The sequence below is a fragment of the Gadus chalcogrammus genome, chromosome 17 (genome assembly GCF_026213295.1).
Source record: "Gadus chalcogrammus isolate NIFS_2021 chromosome 17, NIFS_Gcha_1.0, whole genome shotgun sequence".
Classification (NCBI taxonomy): Eukaryota; Metazoa; Chordata; class Actinopteri; order Gadiformes; family Gadidae; genus Gadus; species Gadus chalcogrammus.
Genome location: NC_079428.1, coordinates 130,001 through 156,154, shown reverse-complemented (window position 1 = coordinate 156,154; position 26,154 = coordinate 130,001). Strand labels below are relative to the sequence as shown.

The 26,154-nt window shown below is 46.6% G+C and overlaps 1 protein-coding gene across 1 annotated transcript in view; it reads right to left on the bottom strand.

Moving 5' to 3' along the window:
- Positions 1-26,154, bottom strand: part of LOC130370043 (ankyrin-2-like) — a 107,390-nt gene that overhangs the window by 5,585 nt on the left and 75,651 nt on the right. The window contains exons 34-48 of the mRNA XM_056575674.1: positions 26,076-26,154; positions 25,420-25,545; positions 24,998-25,120; positions 24,548-24,580; positions 22,495-22,516; positions 15,082-19,569; positions 14,629-14,706; positions 13,845-13,976; positions 13,621-13,767; positions 12,632-12,836; positions 4,649-12,479; positions 3,533-4,306; positions 2,776-2,868; positions 1,383-1,466; positions 933-1,097 (exon numbers count right to left, since the gene is read on the bottom strand). The exon at positions 26,076-26,154 is cut by the window's right edge and continues 150 nt beyond it. Coding sequence (XP_056431649.1) covers positions 933-1,097; positions 1,383-1,466; positions 2,776-2,868; positions 3,533-4,306; positions 4,649-12,479; positions 12,632-12,836; positions 13,621-13,767; positions 13,845-13,976; positions 14,629-14,706; positions 15,082-19,569; positions 22,495-22,516; positions 24,548-24,580; positions 24,998-25,120; positions 25,420-25,545; positions 26,076-26,154 — 14,380 coding nt within the window. The remainder of the gene's footprint in view (positions 1-932; positions 1,098-1,382; positions 1,467-2,775; positions 2,869-3,532; positions 4,307-4,648; positions 12,480-12,631; positions 12,837-13,620; positions 13,768-13,844; positions 13,977-14,628; positions 14,707-15,081; positions 19,570-22,494; positions 22,517-24,547; positions 24,581-24,997; positions 25,121-25,419; positions 25,546-26,075) is intronic.

The window sequence follows — 26,154 nt, the reverse complement described above, 5'->3', positions numbered from 1 at the left end:
CATGTGAATGTCATTAACAAGAGCATTAAGTAGGTTGGGGGAACTCTAACATGTGAATGTTATTAACAAGAGCATAAGTGGGTTGGGTGAACATTAAAATGTGAATGTTATTAACATGAGCATTAAGTGGGTGGTGTGAACACTAACATTTTCTAAACATGAGCATTAAGTGGGTGGTGTGACACCAACTTGCTCTAAGCATTAAATGGGTGGTGTGACACTAACATGTTCTAAACATTAAGTGGGTGGTGAACACTAACATGTTCTAAACATTAAGTGGTTGGTGAACAATAACATGTTCTAAACATTAAGTGGGTGGTGTGACACTAACATGTTCTAAACATTAAGTGGGTGGTGAACACTAACATGTTCTAAACATTAAGTGGGTGGTGAATACTAACATGTTCTAAACATTAAGTGGTTGGTGAACAATAACATGTTCTAAACATTAAGTGGGTGGTGTGACACTAACATGTTCTAAACATTAAGTGGGTGGTGAACACTAACATGTTCTAAACATTAAGTGGTTGGTGAACAATAACATGTTCTATACATTAAGTGGGTGATGAACACTAACATGTTCTAAACATTAAGTGGGTGGTGTGACACTAACATGTTCTAAACATCACGTGGATGGTGAACACTAACATGTTCTAAACATTAAGTGGGTGGTGAACACTAACATGTTCTAAACATTAAGTGGGTGGTGAACAATAACATTTTCTAAACATTAAGTGGGTGGTGAACAATACCATGTTCTAAACATTAAGTGGGTGGTGTGACACTGACATGTTCTAAACATTAAGTGGGTGGTGAACACTAACATGTTCTAAACATTAAGTGGGTGGTGAACACTAACATGTTCTAAACATTAAGTGAGTGGATAACCAACCTGTGAGGTGACCGAGGGCCCCACCACTGAACAGACTCACCTCATGCTGGTCTCCTTGGCTGCGGACCACCGTCCTCTTGACCACTCTGGAGAACACGTCTCCTTCCTCAACACGCACTGCCTCCTGCGCAGCGCCCTCCACCTGCACCTCCTGCCTCTCCACTCCGTCCGCAGACAGAAACTTTCTGATCACCTTCCGCGTGGTCTGGTGATTCGGACGGCATGGTCAGAGAAACGAACCAGCTCCAAACCATTCTCTATTCAGATCTAAGACTGGTTTAGAACCTGGTTTACTGCACTGAGGGCCAGCTAAACGTTGCAAACTCATCTTAGTTAGCATTAATAAACGTTGTACAAAAACAGAAGTAATGAAAGAACAGCCATTGATCAGCAGTTACCTGCGCTTGGATGTCATTCCCTTCCTTTTCCAAAACCCTCAGGTCTCAAATACAACAGAATACTGTAGAATGGTAGGCCCTCCAGTTCTTACCTTCTTTACTACCATGTTCCCGTGGTCATCTATGAACTTCTCTTCGGTCACCGTTTGGGGGGGGATCTCCGGAAAGTCGTCCCCCTTAACCAGGAGAGGAAGAAAAGTTTCATGTTCCATTCCTTACACATGATACCAGCAGCATTATAACCGTGTTACTCCTCAGTCCTTCATTGTTATACCAGCATTATAACGTGTTACTCCTCAGTCCTTCATTGTTATACCAGCATTATAACCGTGTTACTCCTCAGTCCTTCATTGTGTTACCAGCATTATAATCGTGTTACTCCTCAGTCCTTCATTGTTATACCAGCATTATAACCGTGTTACTCCTCAGTCCTTCATTTTTATACCAGCAGCATTATAACGTGTTACTCCTCAGTCCTTCATTGTGTTACCAGCATTATAACCGTGTCACTCCTCATTCCTTCATTATGATACCAGCAGCATCAGAACTATATAACTTCAAAGTTCCCGATCTGCAATAAGCGTTGAAATTGGGTCACATTTGGCAGGGCCCAATCCCAATAAAAGGACACCTTGGGTTGCTTCATCTCCCTTGAAGAATAGGAAAGCATGGAATTCTGAACACCCCGGCAAACTGCGATCTATGGGCGTAATAAGCAGCCCTCCATGCGCAGGCTTGCTGCTGTTCTTTACCTGGATAATGACTAACCCTAACCCTTACCTGGATAATGACTAACCCTCACCCTTACCTGGATAATGACTAACCCTCACCCTTACCTGGATAATGACTAACCCTAACCCTAACCCTTACCTGGATAATGACTAACCCTAACCCTTACCTGGATAATGACTAACCCTCACCCTTACCTGGATAATGACTAACCCTCACCCTTACCTGGATAATGACTAGCCCTAACCCTTACCTGGATAATGACTAACCCTCACCCATACCTGGATAATGACTAACCCTCACCCTTACCATTGATAATGACTAGCCCTAACCCTAACCCTTACCTGGATAATGACTAACCCTCACCCTTACCATTGATAATGACTAACCCTAACCCTTACCTGGATAATGACTAACCCTCACCCTTACCTGGATAATGACTAGCCCTAACCCTAACCCTTACCTGGATAATGACTAACCCTTACCCTTACCTGGATAATGACTAACCCTCACCCTTACCTGGATAATGACTAGCCCTAACCCTAACCTGGATAATGACTAACCCTCACCCTTACCTGGATAATGACTAGCCCTAACCCTTACCTGGATAATGACTAACCCAAACCCTTACCTGGATAATGACTAGCCCTAACCCTAACCCTTACCTGGATAATGACTAACCCTCACCCTTACCTGGATAATGACTAACCCTCACCCTTACCATTGATAATGACTAGCCCTAACCCTAACCCTTACCTGGATAATGACTCTGCGGCGCACCACCCTGGTGGTCAGAACCTCTTCTTCTGAGCTGTCGGAGGACAGCGGCCCTAACTCCTCTGATATCTCCTAGGAGACACCACACAGCCAACCTGGTCAGCATGCTTAAGACCGCCCAACACACAGCCACACAATGCCCCTTCTGCTCTCTGGACCCGGAAGTTACATCTGTATATCGGGGTCCTACCCAAAGTCATTTCACCACAACTACAAGTTGGGGTTTGATGAATATGTATGTGAACTCCTTTGAGTGTCATACGAGTGTATGAACTTATCAACATTGGAGTAGTTTGAAGGTGAAGAGAAATGAGGTGATTGGGTGATGACAATTTGAAATGGAAGAGAAGAAACATTGATGGTGTTTTTCCAACCAAAAACGGCATGCAAAATGAATGGTCGAATAAAGAAATGCAGACCATGATGCAGGAAGATAAAGAACAAAGTTAACTAAAATATGATAGAATCTGTTTCTTTACAGGCTGTACAACACTGCAAACGGGAACACTGCAAACGTGAACACTGCAAACACTGCACACCATGATCTATTTCAGCCACTGGTTATTCCATGATTTATGTTCTGGGAACTATGAGTCTATGCCGACAAAGCACCCCATCATTTAGTTCTTAACGTTAAGGTAGCCAATCCTGAAGCTCTTGAAAATGTAGAGGCAATACAATTGTTTCACACAGGCAAGACACGCTTTCAGCTTTCTGTTCATGCGTGACTTCTTACCCTTGCCAGGAAGTCCTCCTTATCGTCCACATTCCCTGCCTGATCCCGGGAGGGAAGCTCCTCACACAACGGGAAGTCATCTTCAGATCGACACTCTTTCGAGCAGTCTGAATCATACGCAAAGTCGCCAAGACTTTCACTACCGGACGAGAAGCGCTTGTAATCCTGCACCCGTAGGAAGGGGTGCCGGCGGCACTCAGGGCTCGCCGTCACCAAGCCCAGACCCTGGCTGCTGCCCGGCATCGGAGAGGGCGGCTCAGAGATGCGAAAGGCGAACCCACCTGCTGGAAACACTTCTTCGGCTTCAGAGAAGTCAGATAAGGTTTGCTCGCAGTCAAAGTATTCTGTGTCAGAATCCAGAGATTCTGCGGCTTTTCTGGGAAGCTTTTTTTCTAATTCAAATGCAGATATGGTGGTTTCAAAATCAGAGAGGACTTTATTGAAACCTGGGGAGAACCCTAAATCTTCTCCTTCTTCCTGGATGGTGGTCTTTGTTTCACTGGCCTGTACTTCTGTGGGGGATAACTCCTGATTTGATACCGGATGTGAGCCGGGAGATTTGAGTACAGGTGTCCCAGCTCTGTGCGTTGTGGAGCTGGTCCAGTCAGGGCGCTGAAGAGCGGATACAATCTCTTGCTTGGCATTACAGGAAATCTGCTCATTAAATCGGACTTCAAACTTATTCAGCTCCACTGTCTTGAACGGTCTGGACGGTTTACTGGCCTCCGTTTCTTGTGCAACTATAATTGCTTCCTCTGATCTTTGAGGCCAGGTCTGAAAGTGAACGTCAGAATATCTTCAACATTTACCCTTCAATCAGCGTCCCCACAGATGTTTAGTACCACTGCAATGTGACAAAGAGGGTGCTTTTCAATCCATGGACATTTATTTTTGATTATGTTGTACCTCAGTATAATTATGGTTCTTTATCATGCAATTTCAAAATATATATTTTGTATAATACAATTTCTAAATGTTGAATGCTCATTAAGTCTTTGCATGCTAACCATCTTATGCATATCACATGTTAGTGTGTCCACCCAAGTTGTGGGTTAGTATGTTCCTCGCAGACAACAGGCTTGACATTCTCCACACATATCATGCCCCCCACCTTACCATGTCTGAGCCTTGAGGCATGTCTTTATGGTCACCGTGGCCCAGGCCCTGGACCTCCTCCCCCATGGGGTTCTGGTCCCTGAATGGTTGGGGCTGGTCCAACGCCTCTTCATGGATATCACCCATGTGTTGCTCATGAATATTGCTTTGAACAGTCTCTGGCTGTTCTGAATCATATTTTATCCATTCCTCACAGGCAAAGGATTCCGATTCAGATCTAGTCACCTTAGGACAATCATTTTGGCCAGGCCTCAGGTCTAATTCTGCCTCAGTTATTATTGTTTGCATTTCGGACGTTTTGAACGGATGCCGGTCAGGTTGTGCAACGCATGTCACATGACTCAGAAGTTGTGCCTCAGAGACTAGCTTGTCGGCTCCCACACAATTAAACTGTATTTCTTCTTCTGAATTCACTGATTGAGGAGTGAGGGGCCTTGGGGTGTCTCCAATCCAACACTGGATAGGCAGCGCAACATACTCATTGTCTGAGGAGTAAGACACCGGGGATATTGATGAACATGATCTATAACTAGGGGGCATTTCCTGAAAGTAGGAAGACAGTATTCTCATGAACTCAGGTACTGGTGAGTCGGGCAGTAGTGGTGCAATCTTGTGGACCGATGAAATTGATTCTGGGGACGAAGGCCGTCGTTGGACCTCAGTGATTCTTGACGATGTGACTACCACCTCCCCCTCTGAATCCGAGCTGCCAGCGGAGGAGGAACCGTGCATTGCCCACGTCGGGATGTAGTCTGGAAGGTACCCTGGAAACTCAGGGATGGGTGAGTCGGGAGGCAGTGAGCGGTTCTCGTTGAACTCGGGCAGGGACTCTGGAGAGGAGGCTCTCTCATAAACCATGTTCACGTCCCACCCCACTGACACGGGTCTGTGCTCAGGTTCAGCCAACTGACGTTCTAAACCCACAGGGACAGCATCATTGGCAGATGCTACAGGGGTCTCCTGTGAGGAGCTCTTTGAGTGAAGGTGCGTTCCATATTCTGGTATTTCGTTTTTGAAGTCAGGTAAGGTGGGACAAGTGGAGAGAGGTCTTAATCTATTGACTGATCCAGTTGACACTGATACAGATTTTTCATCAGGCATCACGATGATCAACTCTGGTATCCACTCATTGATATGGGGAGGATCCCAGCCGTCTGCCTCAGTTGATGACATAACCCCAGTTTCATCAATTGCCGCAGAGGCAGCAGTTCCAAATGCATATTGAAACGCTTGTGATTGATTACCGCAAATCAAGTTATACTCTGCCTTGGGCAGGTTTTTTATAGCAACTCTTGAAGAGGCCTTGCCTGGAGAATGTGGAATACTTTTTCCTTTGACTTTTTCATTCTGTCCCCCCTTCATTGAGCTGCCAATGTATTCCATACACCCTGTCTGGCTATGAAAAGTATCCCCCCTGTACTGAGGGTCATGTACTGGAGAAATCAAATTCCATAATTCAGCCTTATAAACAAGTTTGTACTGAGCATTTAGAAGAGTTTGTTCCTTTAATGATTCAGAGCCAATTTTTGTTGTACAAGCTGCTGCTTCTGCAACGTTTGGGGTTGTTGGTTTATCTTTTAGTCTGTCAGCGTTACTTAGTGGATCCAAACTAATTTGTTTATCATGGTATTCATCAGATTCTTCAGATGGTGATTTAATGTTTCCCGGTAATGAGCAGGTGAATGATGGAGGTGACAATTGACACGCCATAACTACAGATTTAGGGGAATTTGGTCTGTTTTCTTCCCATGTCCCATGCATTAAACATTCACCTACATTCAATTCAACATCTGACTCAATGTATTCAGGAGAGATGGATCGAAGCTCTCTGTATGCTTCAACGATTTCAAACGATCTTATTGCATATGGTGATAATAGTCTGCATTCATCTCCAGAGATGACTGAAACAGGTGATGAAGGTCTGTCTTCATGCCATTGTAGTGAACCACATTCTGAATCTGAACCTACGCATTCTGGAGACGTCGATCTGTGTCCAACAATTGACGGAAAATATCCAGAAATGATTGCTTGAAACTGAGGTAATGGTGAATCAGGTGACAGTCCGTATCTAAATGCTGCATCTGAATCATAGGAAGGAGGTCTGTCTTCATCTAATAACAAAGTTGATTGCAAATCAGGTTCCATGTCCCAATCTGAAGACAATGAATGGGGTGAATAGCAGCTGTATTCTACATGAGAAATTAAGTCCACCAACATCTGCCTGAACTCAGGAATGGGAGAATCTGGGGACAGATATCCCGCTGCACCTGAATCAGGGGAATCTGGTCGCTCCTCAAAGAGCCATGGTAGACAGATATCAGTCTCCAGATCGTTTTCATGATTTATCGGTTCAGGGGACGTTAATACATACCGTACTCCAGCTGTAGAAGTGCTATACTGTGTATACTGTGGAATTGGAGAGTCCGGACATAAATGTCCACAATCATTAACTGAAAAAACTGACTCTGGAGAATCTGGTCTCTTCTCAAACTCATACATTGGTCCAATCAAGGATACATATTCCACATCAGAAGCCATCGACTCTGTCGATAAACACCTGGGACAACTAATATCCGAGTATGATTCTGGCAAATGTTGTCTAAAGTCAGGCACTGGAGAATCTGGTGATAGTCGTCTAAAATTATTGATTGATTCATCTGATGCTGGAGATGAACCCCTGTCTTCAAAAGAAAACAGTAAAAGTGGTTCAGGTTCCACATCCCAATCTGATGACAATGACTGAGGGGAAGAAGACCTGTACACGTGAGGCATTGTAAACTCTTGTAGCACCTGGCTAAAATCCGGAATAGGAGAGTCAGGGGAGAGAGCTGTAAGTTCATTCAGGGAACATGTTCCTTCTGGAGTAGATGACCTGTCTGGGGACATAAGCAAGATTTCTTCATGGGAGAAAGGGATATACTCTGAACAAGAATCGGGTGAGAGAGACCGCACGTCAGCTACTGAAACATAGGAATCAGGGGAGTCTGGTCTATTTTCACTGTGCAAAGCTGAATACACCATGGGACCATACTCAACCTCTGATGCAACTGATTCAGAGGACATTGATCTGGAGGTGGCAAGTGATAAAACGGGTTTAAATACGTTTGTTGCAAAATCAGGGATAGGTGAATCTGGGCAGAGGTCTACAGAATTCCGTGACTCGGGTGACAGTGGTCTAACTTCATACAGCAATGATGGAAAGGGTTCAACCTCATTATTCATATCTGAACCAACAGACACAGGCGAGGGTGATCTACTCTCTGCAATAGAGGCTATTTGCTGAAGTATTGTCTGTCCAAAATCAGGGATTGGCGAATCAGGTGTCAACGCCCTATTTTCAACTTCAGATCCTAATGAATCCCATGAGAGGGATCTTTCTCTGACCAAAAATAAAGGAGTGTCAAAAACCTCCAGTTCAAAATCTGACGCGGTAGATACAGGTGAGGATGGTGCGCTGCCTAGCCTGTATTCTGCTGATTCCATGTGGGGAGTATATTGGGGTACAGGAGAGTCCTTTGATAAGGCCTTCTCGAGTGACACTATTGATTCAGGAGATGATGATCTGAGATTTTCTGTCTCAGGTGACATTGTGCGATACTCAGATATGGATTCTGCTGAAAGAGGTCTCTCACTAACTTCCAATATTATTGATCCAGCGGAGACCGGTCTGCCATGAACACTAGGTACTTTACAGAGATCCTCCTCCACTGTATTAGTGGTCAATGATTCACCTGATGAAGATGCAGCATTTTGAAACTGTCCTGTTTTGCCCATGAACATTTCTCCAATGTACTGGGGGTCACGAATTTGAGAGATCAGCTTCCAAATTTCTGCATCATATACCAGTCGGTACACTGGGACCTGAGTGGCTTTATATGTAGGAGCATTCATTAGGAGACTCTCTCTCTCTCCAGGCCTTGATAAAACCAAACATTCACTCCTACAGTCTACACTTGAAGGCACTGACTCTAATGAAGAACCAATGGATTTGGGTAAAATACAAAGTATGGATGAGTTTTGTCCAAGAGTATTGCATTTATTTTCTAAAGTCCAAACCTCAGGCGAGTTTGGTCCGTACTGAGGGGGGTGAGGGTTAGGGTAAGGGGCATCCACATGTCCTGAGGATTTGAGGATGGGTGACAATGTATGCTGATTGTCAAAATATTCAGACTGTTGTAGTGTGTAATGTGGGGAAATATGTTCTGCATCAGAATGAGGTAAAAGGGATCTTTCCAAATCTCCACTTTTATCCTCTAATAACAAACCAGCTTCACAAACTTCATCTAATTCTTCCATACCTAATCGTACCTGTTCATACTCTGTCCTAGTTCCTACATATTCAAACAGTCCTGTTTTACTAAGAAAGGTTCCCCCTGCATACTGGGGATCGTGGATTTTAGAGATTAACTTGCAAATATCTGTATTATATAGAAGTTTGTAGACAGGCAGTTTAATTTCTGTTTGGGATAAAGCTACATGTTCTTCAGAAGCAGGCAGAAGGTCAGACACCACTTCTGGTGGGGCCAGGTCACATGGATTTGGCCTGATGTTAAGTTCAGCTAAGACTAGTTGAAATGTTGAATGAATAGTTAATGAATAGTCTGTTGATACCTCATGTCTAACAAATGATAAAGCTTCGGGGGACTCTGGTCTTTCTTCAAAGCTTCCTGGGTCAGCATCCAGTGGGATTTGTTCAGTGTCTGAGGGCACCAATTGAAGAGATGATGACCCACATGCATTGATAGACATTAAATCATTAGACTGTGTTTGTCCAAACTGTGGTGTGAAGGAATCAGGTGGGAGTGCTATCAACTCACTAAGTGCTGCTGTTGCCTCCGATGTCCTCTTTCCACATGGCATTGCTGGAGTCCTAATATGGTCATCTTCTTGGTCTAAACATGCAGGTGAATCTCCAGCTCTTGGTGATGATTGGTAGTCTTTCACCAATGCATTGAAGTCTGATTGCCCATATCGATCAATTGGTGAATCTGGTGACAGTGGCCTTTGTCTGTTTGCTGGGGAAACAGACTCAGGACTGGGCCATCTCATGTGTGCCAATAGCTGAACTGGGCAAGGTAAAAGGGGACTCAGTTCGGGTCGGTATTCGGGTAAAAAGGCGCAAGCTTCTGATTTTTGGCCTAATGAGGCCCGTTTATCTTGTATTGCTCTGGATTGTGCCGCAGCATCATCTGGCAAAGTTGAGGCACATTTAAATATAGCTATCTTATTCCATGTATCTCCTACATACTGGGGATCATGGACTTGAGAAATCAACTTCCACAACTCACTATCATACAAGAGGTCATACCTAGACCATTCTATCTCTGTTTGTGCTTGATGTGCTGTGGACATGGAAGCTTTTACCTGAACTTCTGGGAAATTGGCACCAGGTGATAATAGCTGGATTTCAGAATGGTCTGGGCAGGAGCTGGAACTCTTTTTATCCTTTTCAGTCTGAGACACACCCAAATATTGATCCTGATGAGGCTCAGTTTCTTCTGTAGGTGCTGTATTGGGTTCAACTAGGAAAGATACCTCAGTGGACTGGTCCACAAAAGAAGATCTCAGAATTCCAGCCAGAGCAGATTGTGTGCCTGAGGTAACCCATTTAGATGAGGGCGATTGGGGGGCTCTCCATGCATTTAAAGATGTCTCTATTTCTAACTGAAGCACAGAGGAATGTGGTGACGTACTAACATCCCCTGTTGAACATAAAGGCCTTATGTGTTCTGTTGGGGATGTGGTTGGCTCCAGTGGGTCGTTTTGTGGGACATGGAGTGGGGTGTCTGAAAGTTGAGGACAACACAATGCTGCTTCTGAAGGCAACAGTTTCACTTCTCTTGCCACTGAAACTGACATAGAGCCGCACGTCGGAGAGACAAGCGGTTGCCCTGCTTCACACACTGATAACCAAACCCAGTCGTCATCAACTAATAGTTGCTTTATTTTGGATAGTGGTTTGTTCTCTCCAACAGTAAGCAATTCAGATGATCCAGGTCCATACTTATTTGATGTGGACTCCAGCATCTCATTTTCTAAAGGTACACCTTCACAGGACAGAGGATTGTGTTCATTTAGGGACGATGGCCTGACATCAGAAAGGATTGGCGGACATTCAGGCTCCATGTCGAACAACAATGACTCAGACGATGATCTAGATCCAAACACAGCAGTGGACAACTCGAGGAGTCCAAACTGTTGTGGGGGTGGGTCTGGGGAAAGCTGTGAGTCGGCAGTTAGAGAGGCGAAAGACTCAAGGGAAGAGGATCTGTCATCTAATCTAACCTCAGAGGACCGGGGCATAGACAAGGTTTCTGAGACGAAAGAGTCTGGGGATGAAGCTCTGTCCTCAATGTCGAAAGAAAGTGTCTGTGGTGAGATGGAACCCCCACCACTCATCTCACTTCTTGGTGATACAGGTCTTCCAAACGGCATCCGGTTGGAGACCATTGGGGTCAAAGGCCTTTCTCCTGTTTCTGCTGCTCTCAACCCAGACGCCAGTGTGCTCCTTATAAAGGATGGCCCTTGGGGAACGGTCCACACGTCTCTCCCATCCCACTGATCCACCAGGGGTGGGAGGGGGGAGAGTGGTCTAAACCGGGTAAGGGGGGAATCTGGTGCAAGAAGTTTAATCTCATGATTTAATGACCATGAGTCAGGTGATGAGGACCTGCTTTCTGATCGGGTTATTGTTGTACACAGAGAGCATGGAAGGTCCATATGTGGAGGCGAGTCTAGTGAGAGAATCCGACTTCTTTCAGATGGCTCCAGAAACTCCATAGTAGAGTACGGGTTTCCAGTTAATTCTGGTGATGGGGTTATACATGCAAATCCTTTAGATTCCGGTGTCGGTGCCCAACAGGCTGCATCCCTGTGTGGCAGCATTGCATCCTCATCTAGCCTCGGTGCTGATGTAATATCAATAGTGTAGTCATGTCCTGAAGTCTGGTCATGGGGACAAAACGTTTCGTTCAAGGCATCAACATTTGAGTCATGTGATATCAAAGCAAAAGTACTGGAAGTCCCATGTGTAACAAGTTCTGTATCATTTGTTTCCAAACTATCTATCACAACTTGATTGGCAGAATCAGGACGTGATGTAATGCTGGAATGACTGGGGGCGGGTGTGACTGAATTTAAATTCTGTTCATCACCTTTAGTTTGAAAGGGTATGGAAGTACCCTGTACACACAAACCACTTTGAATTGTCTCATTGTGGATTTCATCAGGCTTGGCAGGCTTCAAATGATCATGATATCCATAAATGACTTTATAAAGTCTCTGGTATCCTTCATCTATATGCTTCTCAGAACAGACCTCTCTGGTGGTCATCTGATGATCCAGACATTCTACCACTACAGGAAGACAAGGAAGGGGTTCAGGTTCAGGACTGGATTCTCCTTCTAAGGATCTTGCTGGAGGTAAAGGGCTTACAGAAACTGAACCAGGTGCATGTTCTGTGCAATCTTCCCTTGATTCCCTGAGCTCCATCGCCAGTTCACCAAAGTCTGGTTCTGCTTGCTCAGACTCAGTCAAGCTCTCTCCGAAATCAGTCATGGAAATTGGTAGACTCTCACAAACGCCCGTACAAGAACTTGTGTCCAACTGTTGGCAAGTGACCGGTGACAACCACCGTCGGGATGTCTGAAGACACTCCAAGCTCCATTCCTCTCCCTCAGCTGCTTCAGTCATGTCTTTGCATAAAGGGTTTATCTCATGAGACTGGAGTTGGTAGGTGGCAGTTTGGTTCAATGTGAACAGAGGACTTACTTGTTTGAAAGTGCACAAGTGTACTGTGCCTGCTCCCTCCTCATATCCTCTTTGTAAAGAGCTGTGAAAAAAATGACATGCAATTATTGGATGGAACAACTCCTGATAGATTGCATTGTGCAAAGTAAAAATATGTTTGAAGTCATGCATGCAGTTGTCTAAGGATGATATGCATAGCTTTAATTTAATTAATAATGGTGATTTTATATTTACTGTGTTTTTTCCGTCTCGTTCTGTAGTAGTGTTGTTGTCGACGTATCCGTCTCCAAGCGACCAGTATGATCACCAAGTGAGGACGAGCTGGCAGACAGTTCCTCTGCTGACACCACAGGCACCGGCCGTCCAGCCACGCGGGGAGAGGCCTCCCTGCGCCTGCATGCCCTGGGACTATCGATGTCCTCGTGAAGAGCAGAGAACCCTGGGACCACAAGAGCAGCAGAGCTTCATGGAGAATCCCAATGGAAACACCTCCCTATAGAAACACCTCCCAATGGAAACACCTCCCTATGGAAACACCACCTATGGAAACTCCTCCCAATGGAAACACCTCCCTATGGAAACACCACCTATGGAAACACCTCCCAATGGAAACACCACCTATGGAAACACCTCCCAATGGAAACACCACCTATAGAAACACCTCCCAATGGAAAAACCCCCCTATGGAAACACCTCCCAATGGAAACACCACCCTATGGAAACACCTCCCAATGGAAACACCACCTATAGAAACACCTCCCAATGGAAACACCACCCTATGGAAACACCTCCCAATGGAAACACCACCCTATGGAAACACCTCCCAATGGAAACACCACCCTATGGAAACACCTCCCAATGGAAACACCACCCTATGGAAACACCTCCCAATGGAAACACCACCCTATGGAAACACCTCCCAATGGAAACACCACCTATGGAAACGCCTCCCAATGGAAACACCTCCCTATAGAAACACCACCTATGGAAAAACACTACCCTATAGAAACACCTCCCAATGGAAACACCACCCTATAGAAACACCTCCCAATGGAAACACCACCCTATGGAAACACCTCCCAATGGAAACACCACCCTATGGAAACACCTCCCAATGGAAACACCACGTATGGAAACACCACCCATGGAAACACCTCCCAATAGAAACACCTCCCTATTGAAACACCTCCCAATGGAAACATGGAGTCATCCCAGGGAAGCACCTTCACTGCGGTCCTCTATCGTTCGCTCGATCTCTGCATAGGTGTGTGACGTTGTGTCCTCCTGGTTGGACTTGTTGATCTTGGTCTCTATGATGTGCACTATGTCCATTCGGTTGATCTTGGTCAGTCTTCTCAGCAGCGCGGTATCTGTGAAGAGACTAAAGTTAGCAGCTTTTGGATGGTTTATTTAGTAGCTAGTTTGACCGACAGGTTGCAATGAGAACCTGTGGCGTGTGTTCCCTCCCTCTTCGTCCAGAGGTGGAGCAAGGCATGGCTCTGGTCCTGCAGAGAGTTGGGGTTCCCAACCCTTATCTGGTTGATTCGTTCCTCACTGAAGTCCAGTTCTCGGGCCAGCTCTATGTGAAAACACGTTTCATATGACTTCTGATATAATTGAGAACTTCCCATAATATTTTTTAAAGGCTTTGTTTCTCTGTGGCCTGAACTGTTCATTACAAATATTTCTAATACACCAAAATGGAAATTAGAAAAATCAAATAACTATCACGCTTTTAAAATTTAACTATTGACATAAGAGATATAATCAGTGAATTACTTAGACCTTGAGTATTTAAGTTTTCCCATTAGAAACCACTCCTGACTTGCTACAGATATAGCATTATTATTTTCTTAATTTGTAGTGAATGATTTCCTGGATGGATTGACTAGCGGATGGGCGTGTATTAAATATTACATATTTATTCAGATGCTTTTTATTCTTGAAAAACTTCCAAGTTCCGATTTTTTGTGTAAAAGGTGCTGCTGTAGAAAAGATTAATTTCAGGTTTGAAACTAGTCAAAGCCCACAGTGAACATATAACCATTTTAAATCTTAAAATATTAATATTAAAACATTAGGAAAAACCTACTTACTTTGATATATTACTTAATCGTTGGGCTTGCTGTTTCACACACTGTTTTGTTTTGGACTATAATTGGGAGATTATTGGGAGATTATAGGGCTCCCAGAACTAGTTTCTGGTCATTGATCTGAGTGTCGACGCTCACCTGTCCAGCTGAAGCCAAGGTGGTCGGCTATGATTGCCAACCTCTGCTCCCTCCTCTCGGCTTCATCCTGTGGATCTACTGCAAATACCACCAGATAGGCATGAGGAAAATCACATCATGTAGCGTTACACTAACCTAACCCTAACCCTAACCCTATTTTTAAGGGACCTTCCTTCTATTTTCAGGAGGAAATTTAGTCAAATTGAACTAAACTTAGTAGATAAATATTCCCTTTTTTAATTTAGTCAGTTGTAGTTAGTAGTACTAATAGTAGTTAGTAGTTAACTAATCTTGAGATTTTCAGAACAAAGAGACAGAGCAACAGAACAAACACAAACACATCTTAAGCTACACAGCCACACTTTAAGAGACTGCGTCGTGGCTGTACTAGGTCTCTTGTTCATAAGCTAGGGGGCCACAACGCTACAGTAGCCTGTAAGGTTGCCGTGGTACCTTGACGGGGGACGGTATGTTCTGGGGTGCACTGCGTCTCAGTGGGCTGGTCCCATAGCGGCCGGATAGGGAACGCACCCCCAGGAGGAGGAAATTGCACCTCAGGGAATGTTTCCTTTTCAACAACAGCAGGGTCCACATGACTGCTCTCATCATCTGAGTTATTATCGGTAGCTTCTTGCTCCTTGTCTTTCTCTGCCTGAACCAGTTTCTCCACAAGCTTTGCAGCTTCGTCACCTATCTCGGGCAAGAACTCAAGGGAGGTTTTTTGCGGCTGCTGCTTGACTTTGGTTGGCGTTGCAGTAGGAGTGACCTGACCGGCCTTCCCTCTGACTGGCAGCCTTGAATGGAAGCCTTTGGACTTGGCCGACTCCACACTCAAAGGACGGCCCTGGTCCTTTTTGGGTTTGGGCCTGGTTGACTCCCCCTCACAAAAGCTCTTGGCTTTGAAAGACGTCTTGGCTTTGGTATCCACGGAGGGACCAGCATCTGTCTCAGATTTTCTCCTAGAGTCCTTTTTAACAGGGATTTTAAGCCTTTTCTCCTGGGTAGAGTCTGTGGGTTTGACTGTTGAATCAGACTTGGTAGGGGACGCTTTGATGGGGATTCTAGATTTGGACTCAGATGTAAATGAGGGCTCTTTTTTTAAAGTCCTCGAGGAGGAAGTGGTGTAAGACTGAGTTGGGGTCGTTGGTTTCCCACGACCTTGAGAGACATTCTTGGCTTGGGGTTTGACCTGGATCTTTTTGACATTGGCAGATGTCGCTTGTTTTACCTTAACGTCTGCTTTGGGCGATTCTACTACTGACTGGGGTTCTTCTGGGGAGGAATCAGATGACTCCTGGCTTTGCTCAGAGTACACAGACCTGGTCACTGTACTTTCTGCTGTTTGTATGTCTGTCATCATTGGATCAGAGGAGCTTACATCTACAGGACCCTCGTCTGATGGTTTATCTGCCTTAGCTTCTACTGCTTCGGGAAGGGTAGGATCTTTCTTCGTGGATTTGGATGAGGCTGAGACTCCCATTTTAGGGATTTTAGATTTTGAGCCATCATCACCTGAGATAACCTGTGTGACCTCAGCAGCGCACGGAAGCTGTCTATCTGGAGCCTCTTTCACTTCATCCTCTTTCTGAGTTCTAACCTCGATGGTAAGATTGAGGCCAACCTCCGGTTCAGCCGGTCGACCAGCGCCCACCCCGCCCCCCTCAGCAGGAGCCTCCTCTAGAGGCTGCTCCCTAATCTGGAAGAAGGCAAAGCCAGGGCCTTCCTCCTCATAGCTCCTCTTAGTCATGTCAATAGCCCCGCTGCGAGTCATCTCAAAGAGCTTCCCCTCCTGGAACAGGAATGGGTTGGGCTCGCTGGCGGGAGAGCCCTCCTCTGTGGGGGTTCTCCCAGGGGTGGTGTCCGGGGTGGCCTGTTGCGACGGACGCTCCACCATCAGGTTGAGGATCTTTTGCTCCTCTTCTTTAACGCGTGCTGCAAAGGCGGCATCGTCTTCCCGCATCGCATTCCAGGGGTCCCCTTCTGCCTTTGCAGTGACACCCTTCGACTCGGTCTTGGGGGGTCCCTGCTCTTCCTCGCTAGCATCAGGGATACAAGGACCAGGACTCAACTTCTCCTTATCTACTCCAAGCCCCACAGAGTCACCGGTTACAGACTCTGGTGTCACTTTTTGTGGCGTTTGATCTGTGTGTTTTATGTTGCTAGCTGTTTTTATAGGAGCAGAATGGCGCTCCCCTAACTCCACATGACCTTCTAATTCCACATCTTTTTTGTTTTCGCTTAGTTTCCTCAAGCTTTCTTGCCTCTGCTCGGCCGTTACATTGGCAACGATAGCTTCCGTACCAATATGGTCATCCACCGTTACAGATGGAATTTCTTTCTCTGGCAGTGCCAGAGAAATGTTCAGTTTGTCTTTTGCGTAATTTGTATCTGAGACAGAATGAGGTCCCTCAGATGTGTCAACGGTGGTTGTAGTTGAGGTCTTGTTGATTTCTTCATGCCCACCTGCTGGAAAAGGGGAGGGAGGTTGTATTTTAATATGGGAATCAATACAAACAGCTAACCCTGAATCCTCTATGGGAATAGCAAGACCACTTTCACTGAGGAAAGGGTTGTAACTCATGGAGTCCACTGTCATGTAGCTGTCATCCCCAATTTCAAGATCTGCTGATGTATGTTTTCTAGAGTTCTGTTTGCTTCTTGCGTCCTGGTCCATCTCGTCAAATGTTTTTATTTTTGCTGCCATTTTAAACATCTCCTCCTCTGGGGTTATCTTTCTCTGTGCCTCACAGCTGTCTGACATGTCTTCCTCTGGGTCTTCGGGGATGACAGTTGGTATGGATTGGATAGGGAGGAACATAGGGTCAGGGGATCTAGGGTTCACCTCATAACTTACCTCTTCAGAACTGGGGGTGTCAGGTGAAAGGGGACTCTTACCAGAACTTGTCATCTGAGATGTCTGCTCACAACTGTCGTCCTCCGCACTAGCCTCACAGTCTCGGAGCCTAGAGCGCAGAGCATCGGGTGGGAACTCGGGGGCTCTGCAGGACTGGCTAGAGGACACTGCAGTGGGGTCTATGTGTGGAGGGAAGGGTAAGCGGCTGGTCTGCTCTGTAGGGCTGTTCTCCAATGAGTCCCGGCAGGGGGACTCTCTGGTCGGGCTAGGTTCGATGGAGTCTGGAGACTTCTGGGAGGAATTCTCTTCCATGACAGGACTACCCTCCAAAGAGTCTCTGTGGCTAATGGTCAGAGAGTCGTCGCCTAAGGGGCTGAGGGCATCTGAGTCTTGGCGTCTTAAAGGCAAGTCTAAGCTCCCTTGATTCAGAGTGAAGGATCTAGAGGCTGGGGAACCAGCCGACGGTACGGCGAGCTGACTGTCCGGGCCTTCCTCGTCGCTAAGAAACGTCTCTAGTGTCTCTGAGATTCTCTTATTTAGCTTTCGAGCTTTAGCTGGCTTAGATTCGGTCCCAAAGTCTATGGACTCACTTGTGCTATGCTCATCAGCAGCCTCATTGGTGGGGACAGGGATCAATACAGTAGAATTGTGTTCATCAATTGGCCAAATGCCAGATTCTGCGGATGTTTTGTTGCCTTGTCTTTGTCCTTGGACTGTGGCGGAGTCAGGTTCATATTTTTTGGTCAAGCGGTCTCCATTCTTAGGAGAGAGAGACAGACTTTCAGGACTTGAGCTGGGGGTCGCTAGGCCCTCGTGCTTATAGCTGTCTTCAGAGCTCAAGTGAGGGGTCCCATCTCCGGGACTGGCGCTCGGTGAGTCTGCCACACCCTCGTGTTTCAAGCTATCGGGGCTGTCATCCAGGCCACCGTGTCCAAAGTCTGCAGTATCAGTCAGTTCTGAATCGGGGACAGTGATGGCTGCCTCTTTGCTCGGCTTGGAGTCCATGGACAGTTCTCTCTCTGGAGAGACGTGTGTTGTTATTACTTTTGTCGTACATTTTGTATCTATGGTTTGCTGTTTTGTGGGGTCCTCGGAAGGTGCTTTGCAGGGTGTCTTGACTTCTAAAAGCCCAGCCGTCCTCTTCGAGGACTCCTGCCCTGTTTGGAAAGCCTGCATCAGCGCTTTGACTGACATGGTCTCCTCAGGTTTCAGCTGTTCAGCTTTGGGAGACTTAGGGGGCCCCTGTTTGGATTTAGGGCTTTCTTTGGGCTTCGGCAATATTTTACCGAAAGGCAACTGTGAGGGCTTGCTTCCAGTGACCTTCTTGGTCTTCTGTTCTGCCTCCACTTTTTGCTGTAGAGCCTTAACTTTATCTCTTATTGATCCAATGGGCGTTTCTTCAATCACAGGAGATATTGGTGACCTTGGGCCTGTGGCGGCAGGGACACCCAGATGTCCGTCCGTCTCTGCAGGATCTGAGATCTCCGGGTCTTTACCCTTCCTCCTCACCGGCTTTCTAACAACTGAAATAGAGGATTCATCCTGGGACTTTTTTGGTGGGCTGGGTTTTGCGTTTTTACGTAGAACAACGTCTGTGAAATTTTCGTGGACCTCCGTCCGAGCTTTTGTTTTGGAGGCGGCTGGAAGATACTCCTTCAGGTCCCCGCTATCCTTGATGGCTTTAGGCCTGGGAGCCCCTTTATTGGCCCGGGTTTCGCGCAGGATAGGCTCTTTGAGAGTCAAGGTGGCCATCCTTCTGGCTTCCTCTACCTCACCATCAGAGAGGAGGATCCAGTCCTCGGCCAGACCTCCCTCATAGGCCCCGCCCCTCAAGATCTCGCTGACCTTCTCCAAGTCCTCTTTGACCTTCTCTAAGTCCTTCTCCATTATTTCTAACGGTCCTCCAGACACCTCCTCAGCCCCCTTCTCTGAAATGCTCCCTACTAAGGACCGGGATTTCTCAGTGGGATCTGCAATCAAGATGGCAGTCATTTTGATCAGGTCTTGTTTCATCTCGGACACGTCAGACAGAAGGTCAGGGTCGCGGATCAACTCTGACTTCAGAACGGACGTCTCTGTCTCTTCGTCTTCCGTGTGGAAGAAAGACAAGTAAGGAGCAAAGAAACCAAAATCGAAATGAAAGGGGAGAGACATGGGAGAAGAGGTCAGGATAAGGCGAGGACCGGGAACAATGGAAACTACATCCAAAACCCTCTGAGGACAACACTAGGGTCAAACAACGCTACAAAGTCAACCAATGGGAATGGATGTGAGCAGGAAATAACTTGCTTGTACACAGACGCAGCACTTTCACACACACAGGACAAAAAGCAAACAAGCTCATCTAGATAAGATGAAAGAAAAAATAACTCTTCAAAATAACACCAACAAAGGACAAACAAGAAAAGAATGAGAAAGATACAAAAGAAATGTCAAAATATCTCAAGATTACTTAGATACTGACTCACTGGTAAGCCTAAGAAGTTAAACCATTTCAAACAGGACAGTTGCCTCTGTCTAAGAAAGTCATTGCTTTTTTCATAACCTAAGTGGATTTTGTTTGAATGAAGTTTATTTTAAAGAAACAGTGAAATATGAGAACTATTTAATAGAGACAATGGGAACACACCACTGCTCTGTAATCTAGGGTTAGGGTTAGGGTTAGGGTAGGGTTTAACCTAACCCTAACCCTCACCCTAACTCTAACCCTGACTATTTGATAGAGACAATGCAAACACACCACTGCTCTATAATATAGGTTAGGGTTAGGGTAGGGTGGGGTTAGGGTTAGGGCTACCCTAACCCTCTGTAATCTATGGGTGGACTGTTGCTTAATGTTATCTGCCGGTTCTAGTAGGATTTTTTTTTTGTCGTTGTTCACGGGGAATGGATTAACCTAGCGATTGTTAGTGCTTTGCATTGGCTTTATGAACATCCTTACTGTAACAACAGCGATATATTGTTTCACCTGCTTCTGACAAATGTACATATTGTAAGTTGCTTTGGATAAAAGTGTCTGCCAAATACCCTAAATGTAAATGTAAAATTAGTTCTTCTAGTAGGATTAGTTGTTATAGTAGGATTAGTTAGTGTAGTAGGATTAGTTGTTCTAGGAGGATTAGTTGTTCCAGGTCCAACCAGGTAGAAAACATACGATAGCATCAAAGAACTAATATGTGTGGGTGAGAAAAAATGCCCAAATCAAACAGTCATAAAACATAAGAACCAAGCATACAAACAGGCATTCAAAAGTACAAAAGGCAAGTTATTTCCGTGCAAAGCAAAGGGAGGAGATAAGTGGAGTGTTTGACGAGCGCATTAGTAAAACATAATTGGTAGCAAAAGACGCCATTGAGGAGAAGTGGTGGAATTAATACTGAGGTTAGATTTAGATCTTTATGTTAACACAATATGTGGTACACACAACACACGTTAACACACAGAGGCTAATTCATGTGCTGTAATCTAGAGCAAACTCAGCCAAACACCCATTTAGGATGTGATTCCAGGGACAAAGACGGAGTCAGGGACAAAGACGGAGTCAGGGACAAAGGGGGAGTCAGGGAAAAAGGGGGAGTCAGGGACAAAGGGGGAGTCAGGGACAAAGAGGGAGTCAGGGACAAAGGGGAGTCAGGGACAAAGGGGGAGTCAGGGACAAAGAGGGAGTCAGGGACAAAGGGGAGTCAGGGACAAAGAGGGAGTCAGGGACAAAGGGGGAGTCAGGGAAAAAGGGGGAGTCAGGGACAAGGGGGAGTCAGGAACAAAGGGGGAGTCAGGGACAAAGGGGGAGTCAGGGACAAAGGGGGAGTCAGGTACAAAGAGGGAGTCAGGGACAAAGGGGAGTCAGGGACAAAGAGGGAGTCAGGGAGAAAGGGGGTGTCAGGGACAAAGAGGGAGTCAGGGACAAAGGGGGAGTCAGGGAAAAAGGGGGAGTCAGGGACAAGGGGGAGTCAGGAACAAAGGGGGAGTCAGGGACAAAGGGGGAGTCAGGGACAAAGAGGGAGTCAGGGACAAAGGGGAGTCAGGGACAAAGAGGGAGTCAGGGACAAAGGGGGAGTCAGGGACAAGGGGGAGTCAGGGACAAAGAGGGAGTCAGGGACAAAGAGAGAGTCAGGGACAAAGGGGAGTAAATCGGAGGATGGTGGGTGTGTTGAAGGGGTGAGTGGTGACAGGAGGGTGTGGTGAAGGGGTGAGTGGTGACAGTAAGGTGTGGTGAAGGGGTGAGTGGGGACAGGAGGGTGTGGTGAAGGGGTGAGTGGGGACAGGAGGGTGTGGTGAAGGGGTGAGTGGGGACAGGAGGGTGTGGTGAAGGGGTGAGTGGGGACAGGAGGGTGTGGTGAAGGGGTGAGTGGGGACAGGAGGGTGTGGTGAAGGGGTGAGTGGGGACAGGAGGGTGTGGTGAAGGGGTGAGTGGGGACAGGTGGGTGTGGTGAAGGGGTGAGTGGGGACAGCAAGGTGTGGTGAAGGGGTGAGTGGGGACAGGTGGGTGTGTTGGAGGGGTGAGTGGGGACAGCAAGGTGTGGTGAAGGGGTGAGAAGGGGACAGGAGGGTGTGGTGAAGGGGTGAGTGGGGACAGGAGGGTGTGGTGAAGGGGTGAGTGGGGACAGTAAGGTGTGGTGAAGGGGTGAGTGGGGACAGGTGGGTGTGTTGGAGGGGTGAGTGGGGACAGCAAGGTGTGGTGAAGGGGTGAGTGGGGACAGGTGGGTGTGGTGAAGGGGTGAGAAGGGGACAGGAGGGTGTGGTGAAGGGGTGAGTGGGGACAGGTGGGTGTGTTGGGATAGGTTGTGAGATGAGCGGGTTTGTTTCAGATATAACGTTTGATTCCATGGGGCGAGATGAGTTCAGGACAAAACGAATCTGGACATTAATTACAACATTCATCTAATACATTTCATCCAATATTCCATATTTCTATCACACATTGGCTGTCCTGTATTCATATTAATCAGGCTAATAGAAAGATAACACATATTTCAATGCATAGATGAGATAAAAAAGGCTGGATAGCTTACATCTCCCTCGTGGTCGGCCCGACTGGAAAGACAGAGAGAGACAGTCAGAGGTGTAGTTAGACTAGTGAGCAGGGTGTAGTCAGAAGTGGAGTTAGACTAGTGAGCAGGGTGTAGTTAGACTAGTGAACAGGGTGTTGTCAATGGTGGAGTTAGACTAGTGAACAGGGTGTAGTTAGTCTAGTGAACAGGGTGTAGTCAAAGGTGAAGTTAGACCAGTAACCAGGGTGTAGTCAGAGGTGGAGGTAGACTAGTAAACAGGGTGTAGTTAGACTAGTGAACATGGTGTAGTTAGGGGTGTAGGTAGACTAGTGAACAGGGTTTAGTCAGAGGTGGAGGTAGACTAGTGAAAAGGGTGTAGTTAGAGGTGGAGTTACACTAGTGAACAGGGTGTAGTCAGAGGTGGAGTTAGACTAGTGAAAAGGGTGTAGTTAGACTAGTGAACAGGATGTAGTTAGACTAGTGAACAGGGTGTAGTTAGAGGTGTAGTTAGACTAGTGAACAGAGTGTGGTTAGACTAGTGAACAGGGTATAGTTACACTGGTGAACAGGGTGGAGTTAGACTACTAAACAGGGTCTAGTTAGACTAGTAAACAGGGTGGAGTAAGAGGTGGAGTTAGACTAGTGAACAGGGTGTAGTTAGACTAGTGAACAGGGTGTAATTAGACTAGTGAACAGGGTGTAGTTAGACTAGTGAACAGGGTGTAATTAGACTAGTGAACAGGGTGTCGTTAGACTAGTGAACAGGGTGTAGTTAGATTTAGTGAACAGGGTGTAGTTAGAGGCAGAGTTAGACTAGTGAACAGGGTGTAGTTAGAGGTGGAGTTACACTAGTGAACAGGGTGTAGTCAGAGGTGGAGTTAGACTAGTGAAAAGGGTGTAGTTAGACTAGTGAACAGGATGTAGTTAGACTAGTGAACAGGGTGTAGTTAGAGCTGTAGTTAGACTAGTGAACAGGGTGTAGTTAGGGGTGGAGTTAGACAAGTTAACAGGGTGTAGTTAGAGGTGTAGTTATACTAGTTAACGGGGTGCAATTAGAGGTGTAGTTAGACTAGTGAACAGGGTGTAGTTAGAGGTGTAGTTATACACCTCTAACTACACCCAATAAATCTGTACATGAGGTTCCTCCATAAAGCTTGTAAGGTGTTAACTCCTGCATTCACAAATAGCTCACTTGCACTGCTCCACCTTGGGTAAGATTCTAAAACAAGCATTGTAAGCAACCTGTAGTCAGTGCATACTTGATTTTTCCATTCTTTCTTACCCCATAAGGGGGCAGTATACAGGGGAGTGCAATATGCTCTAAAGAGACATATTTTTACTAGTGCCGTCAAGCGATTAAAATATTTAAACGCGATTAATCGCATTAACGTCATAGTTAACTCGCAAATCTTTTTCTATGCTAAATATCCCTTCATTTCTTGGTCCCATTAAGTTTTCTCATTTTAATGCTCTTATCAACATGGAGAAGTGCATCGGCTTGCCTTGTGCAAATGCTTTTTTATTGATAACAACATTGGCATATACTGATCAAAACAGGACAATACAAAAAAAATGCCTATAGTGCAATTAAACGATGAACATACAAACATACTGCCTTGAACATAGCAGTCAGGCTATTGCTTCTTTGTTTTGAGAAGAAAAAAAATTAAAGCCGTTAAAATTGGTTTGCGTTAACGTCATTAAAAACGCATTTAACTGACAGCACAAATTTTTACATAATCAGAGCACATATGAAATTTTCTTGCCAACATATTAGCTTGGGCATATAATGTATGACATTGTCTAAAAATGTCGTCATCGTCACGCATTTGATCTGTTATAAAGTGCCCTAGGTATTTGGTTTCATAACTAACACAAAGCTCTTCCCCAGAAAGATAAAATTGTGGAAAGAGGAGGTCCTTATCTCCCTTCGCTCTACATATCATCACACTCCTCTTAATGTGTGATAATATGAACAGGGTGTAGTCAGAGATGGAGTTAGACTAGTGAACAGGGTGGAGTTAGACTAGTGAACAGGGTGGAGTTATGGGTGGGGTTAGTTGGTGTTGATTACCTCGCTTTCTTGTTCTTGATCTGAATCAGAGTCCTTCAGAAGAAGAGCGGGAGAGACAGACAGGGATAGAAGAGACAGAGGGACAAAGACAGACAGATATTTTGTACCTTAGAGTTACATTACTGAACCTTTAACCCACATTTTTAACGTGACTACAGAAAAAATGGTCACCTGCTGTATAACATTTTCAAGTCCAATTGACTAATTTAAGAATACAATGCTATGTTTCAATTCCAAAATGGATGGGTGAATGATTTCAGTTGACAAAGTATAAGCTGTGAGCTACCCTCAACATAACATGCGATAACGTGTGGTTTGAGTAAAGGATCAACCTTTTTCCATGAACACAATCAGCTCTAGATAGGGATTCAGGCTCTGGTGTTGCAGTACAGTGCATGAGGTGATTCTCCTGTTGGAGCCAGCAGGGGGAGCTGTTTCTACCTTGGTTACCTTGCAGTATGAGGGCAGGCTAATGTTGAGGTTGCATATGGCGTTCTGGGTCAAGGCGCGGTAGTTTCTGGGTTCCCTCATGAAGGAGAGCCGGCCGCAGGGCTCCTGGGTGCTGTCCCGGACCTGGGTCACAACCAGGAAGGGAAGGGGTTAAAAGCAACAAGGGCTTTGTTTACTGTATGGTTGAACCTAACCCTAACCCTAACCCTAACCCTATCACCTAACCCTAATCCAGGTGGATAAAACCAGTCCAGGTGGATTAAACCAGTCCAGCTGGATTAAACCAGTCTAGGTGGAGTAAACCAGTCCGACCACTTCTGATCCCCAGGACACCTGGTTCATTCCTGACCTGAGCCCACTAGGACGAGAGAAGGTCCATCCTCGGGGGTCCTAGCAGAAAGAGCATGGCCAGCGGTGCGTACCTTGATGAAGAGTGCCAGGCGGTTCTCCTTGAAGGCGTAGAAGCTGAAGAGGTGGTGCTGTCCGCTCTTGGTGAGCGGCACCAGGTTACCACAGCAGTCTGCATAGATGGGCTTCCCCTCCAGAACCTACAGATGGACAGCACCGCCATTATCCTTTCATCTTCACCCTCGTCAACCTCACACGCCTTCCTCAGCTCCCCCCTCCTCCCCCCTCCTCCCCTGTCCTGCCCCCTGGTCCTCCCCCTCCCCCCCTGGTCCTCCCCCCTGGTCCTCCCCCTTGGTCCTCCCCCCTCCTCCCCCTCCTCCTCCTCCCCCTGGTCCTCCTCCCCCCTCCTCCCCCCTGGTCCTCCCCCCTCCTCCCCCCTGGTCCTCCCCCTCCCCCCCTGGTCCTCACCTCCACGTCCCGGCTGCGGGCCACCTCAGTGAAGAGCTCCTGCTGCTCCAGGCTCTTCTCCCCCCTGGTCCTCCCCCCTGGTCCTCCCCCCTCCTCCCCCCTGGTCCTCCCCCTCCCCCCCTGGTCCTCACCTCCACGTCCCGGCTGCGGGCCACCTCAGTGAAGAGCTCCTGCTGCTCCAGGCTCTTCTCCCCCCTGGTCCTCCCCCCTGGTCCTCCCCCCTCCTCCCCCCTGGTCCTCCCCCTCCCCCCCTGGTCCTCACCTCCACGTCCCGGCTGCGGGCCACCTCAGTGAAGAGCTCCTGCTGCTCCAGGCTCTTCTCCATGCGGTCGTCCGTCATA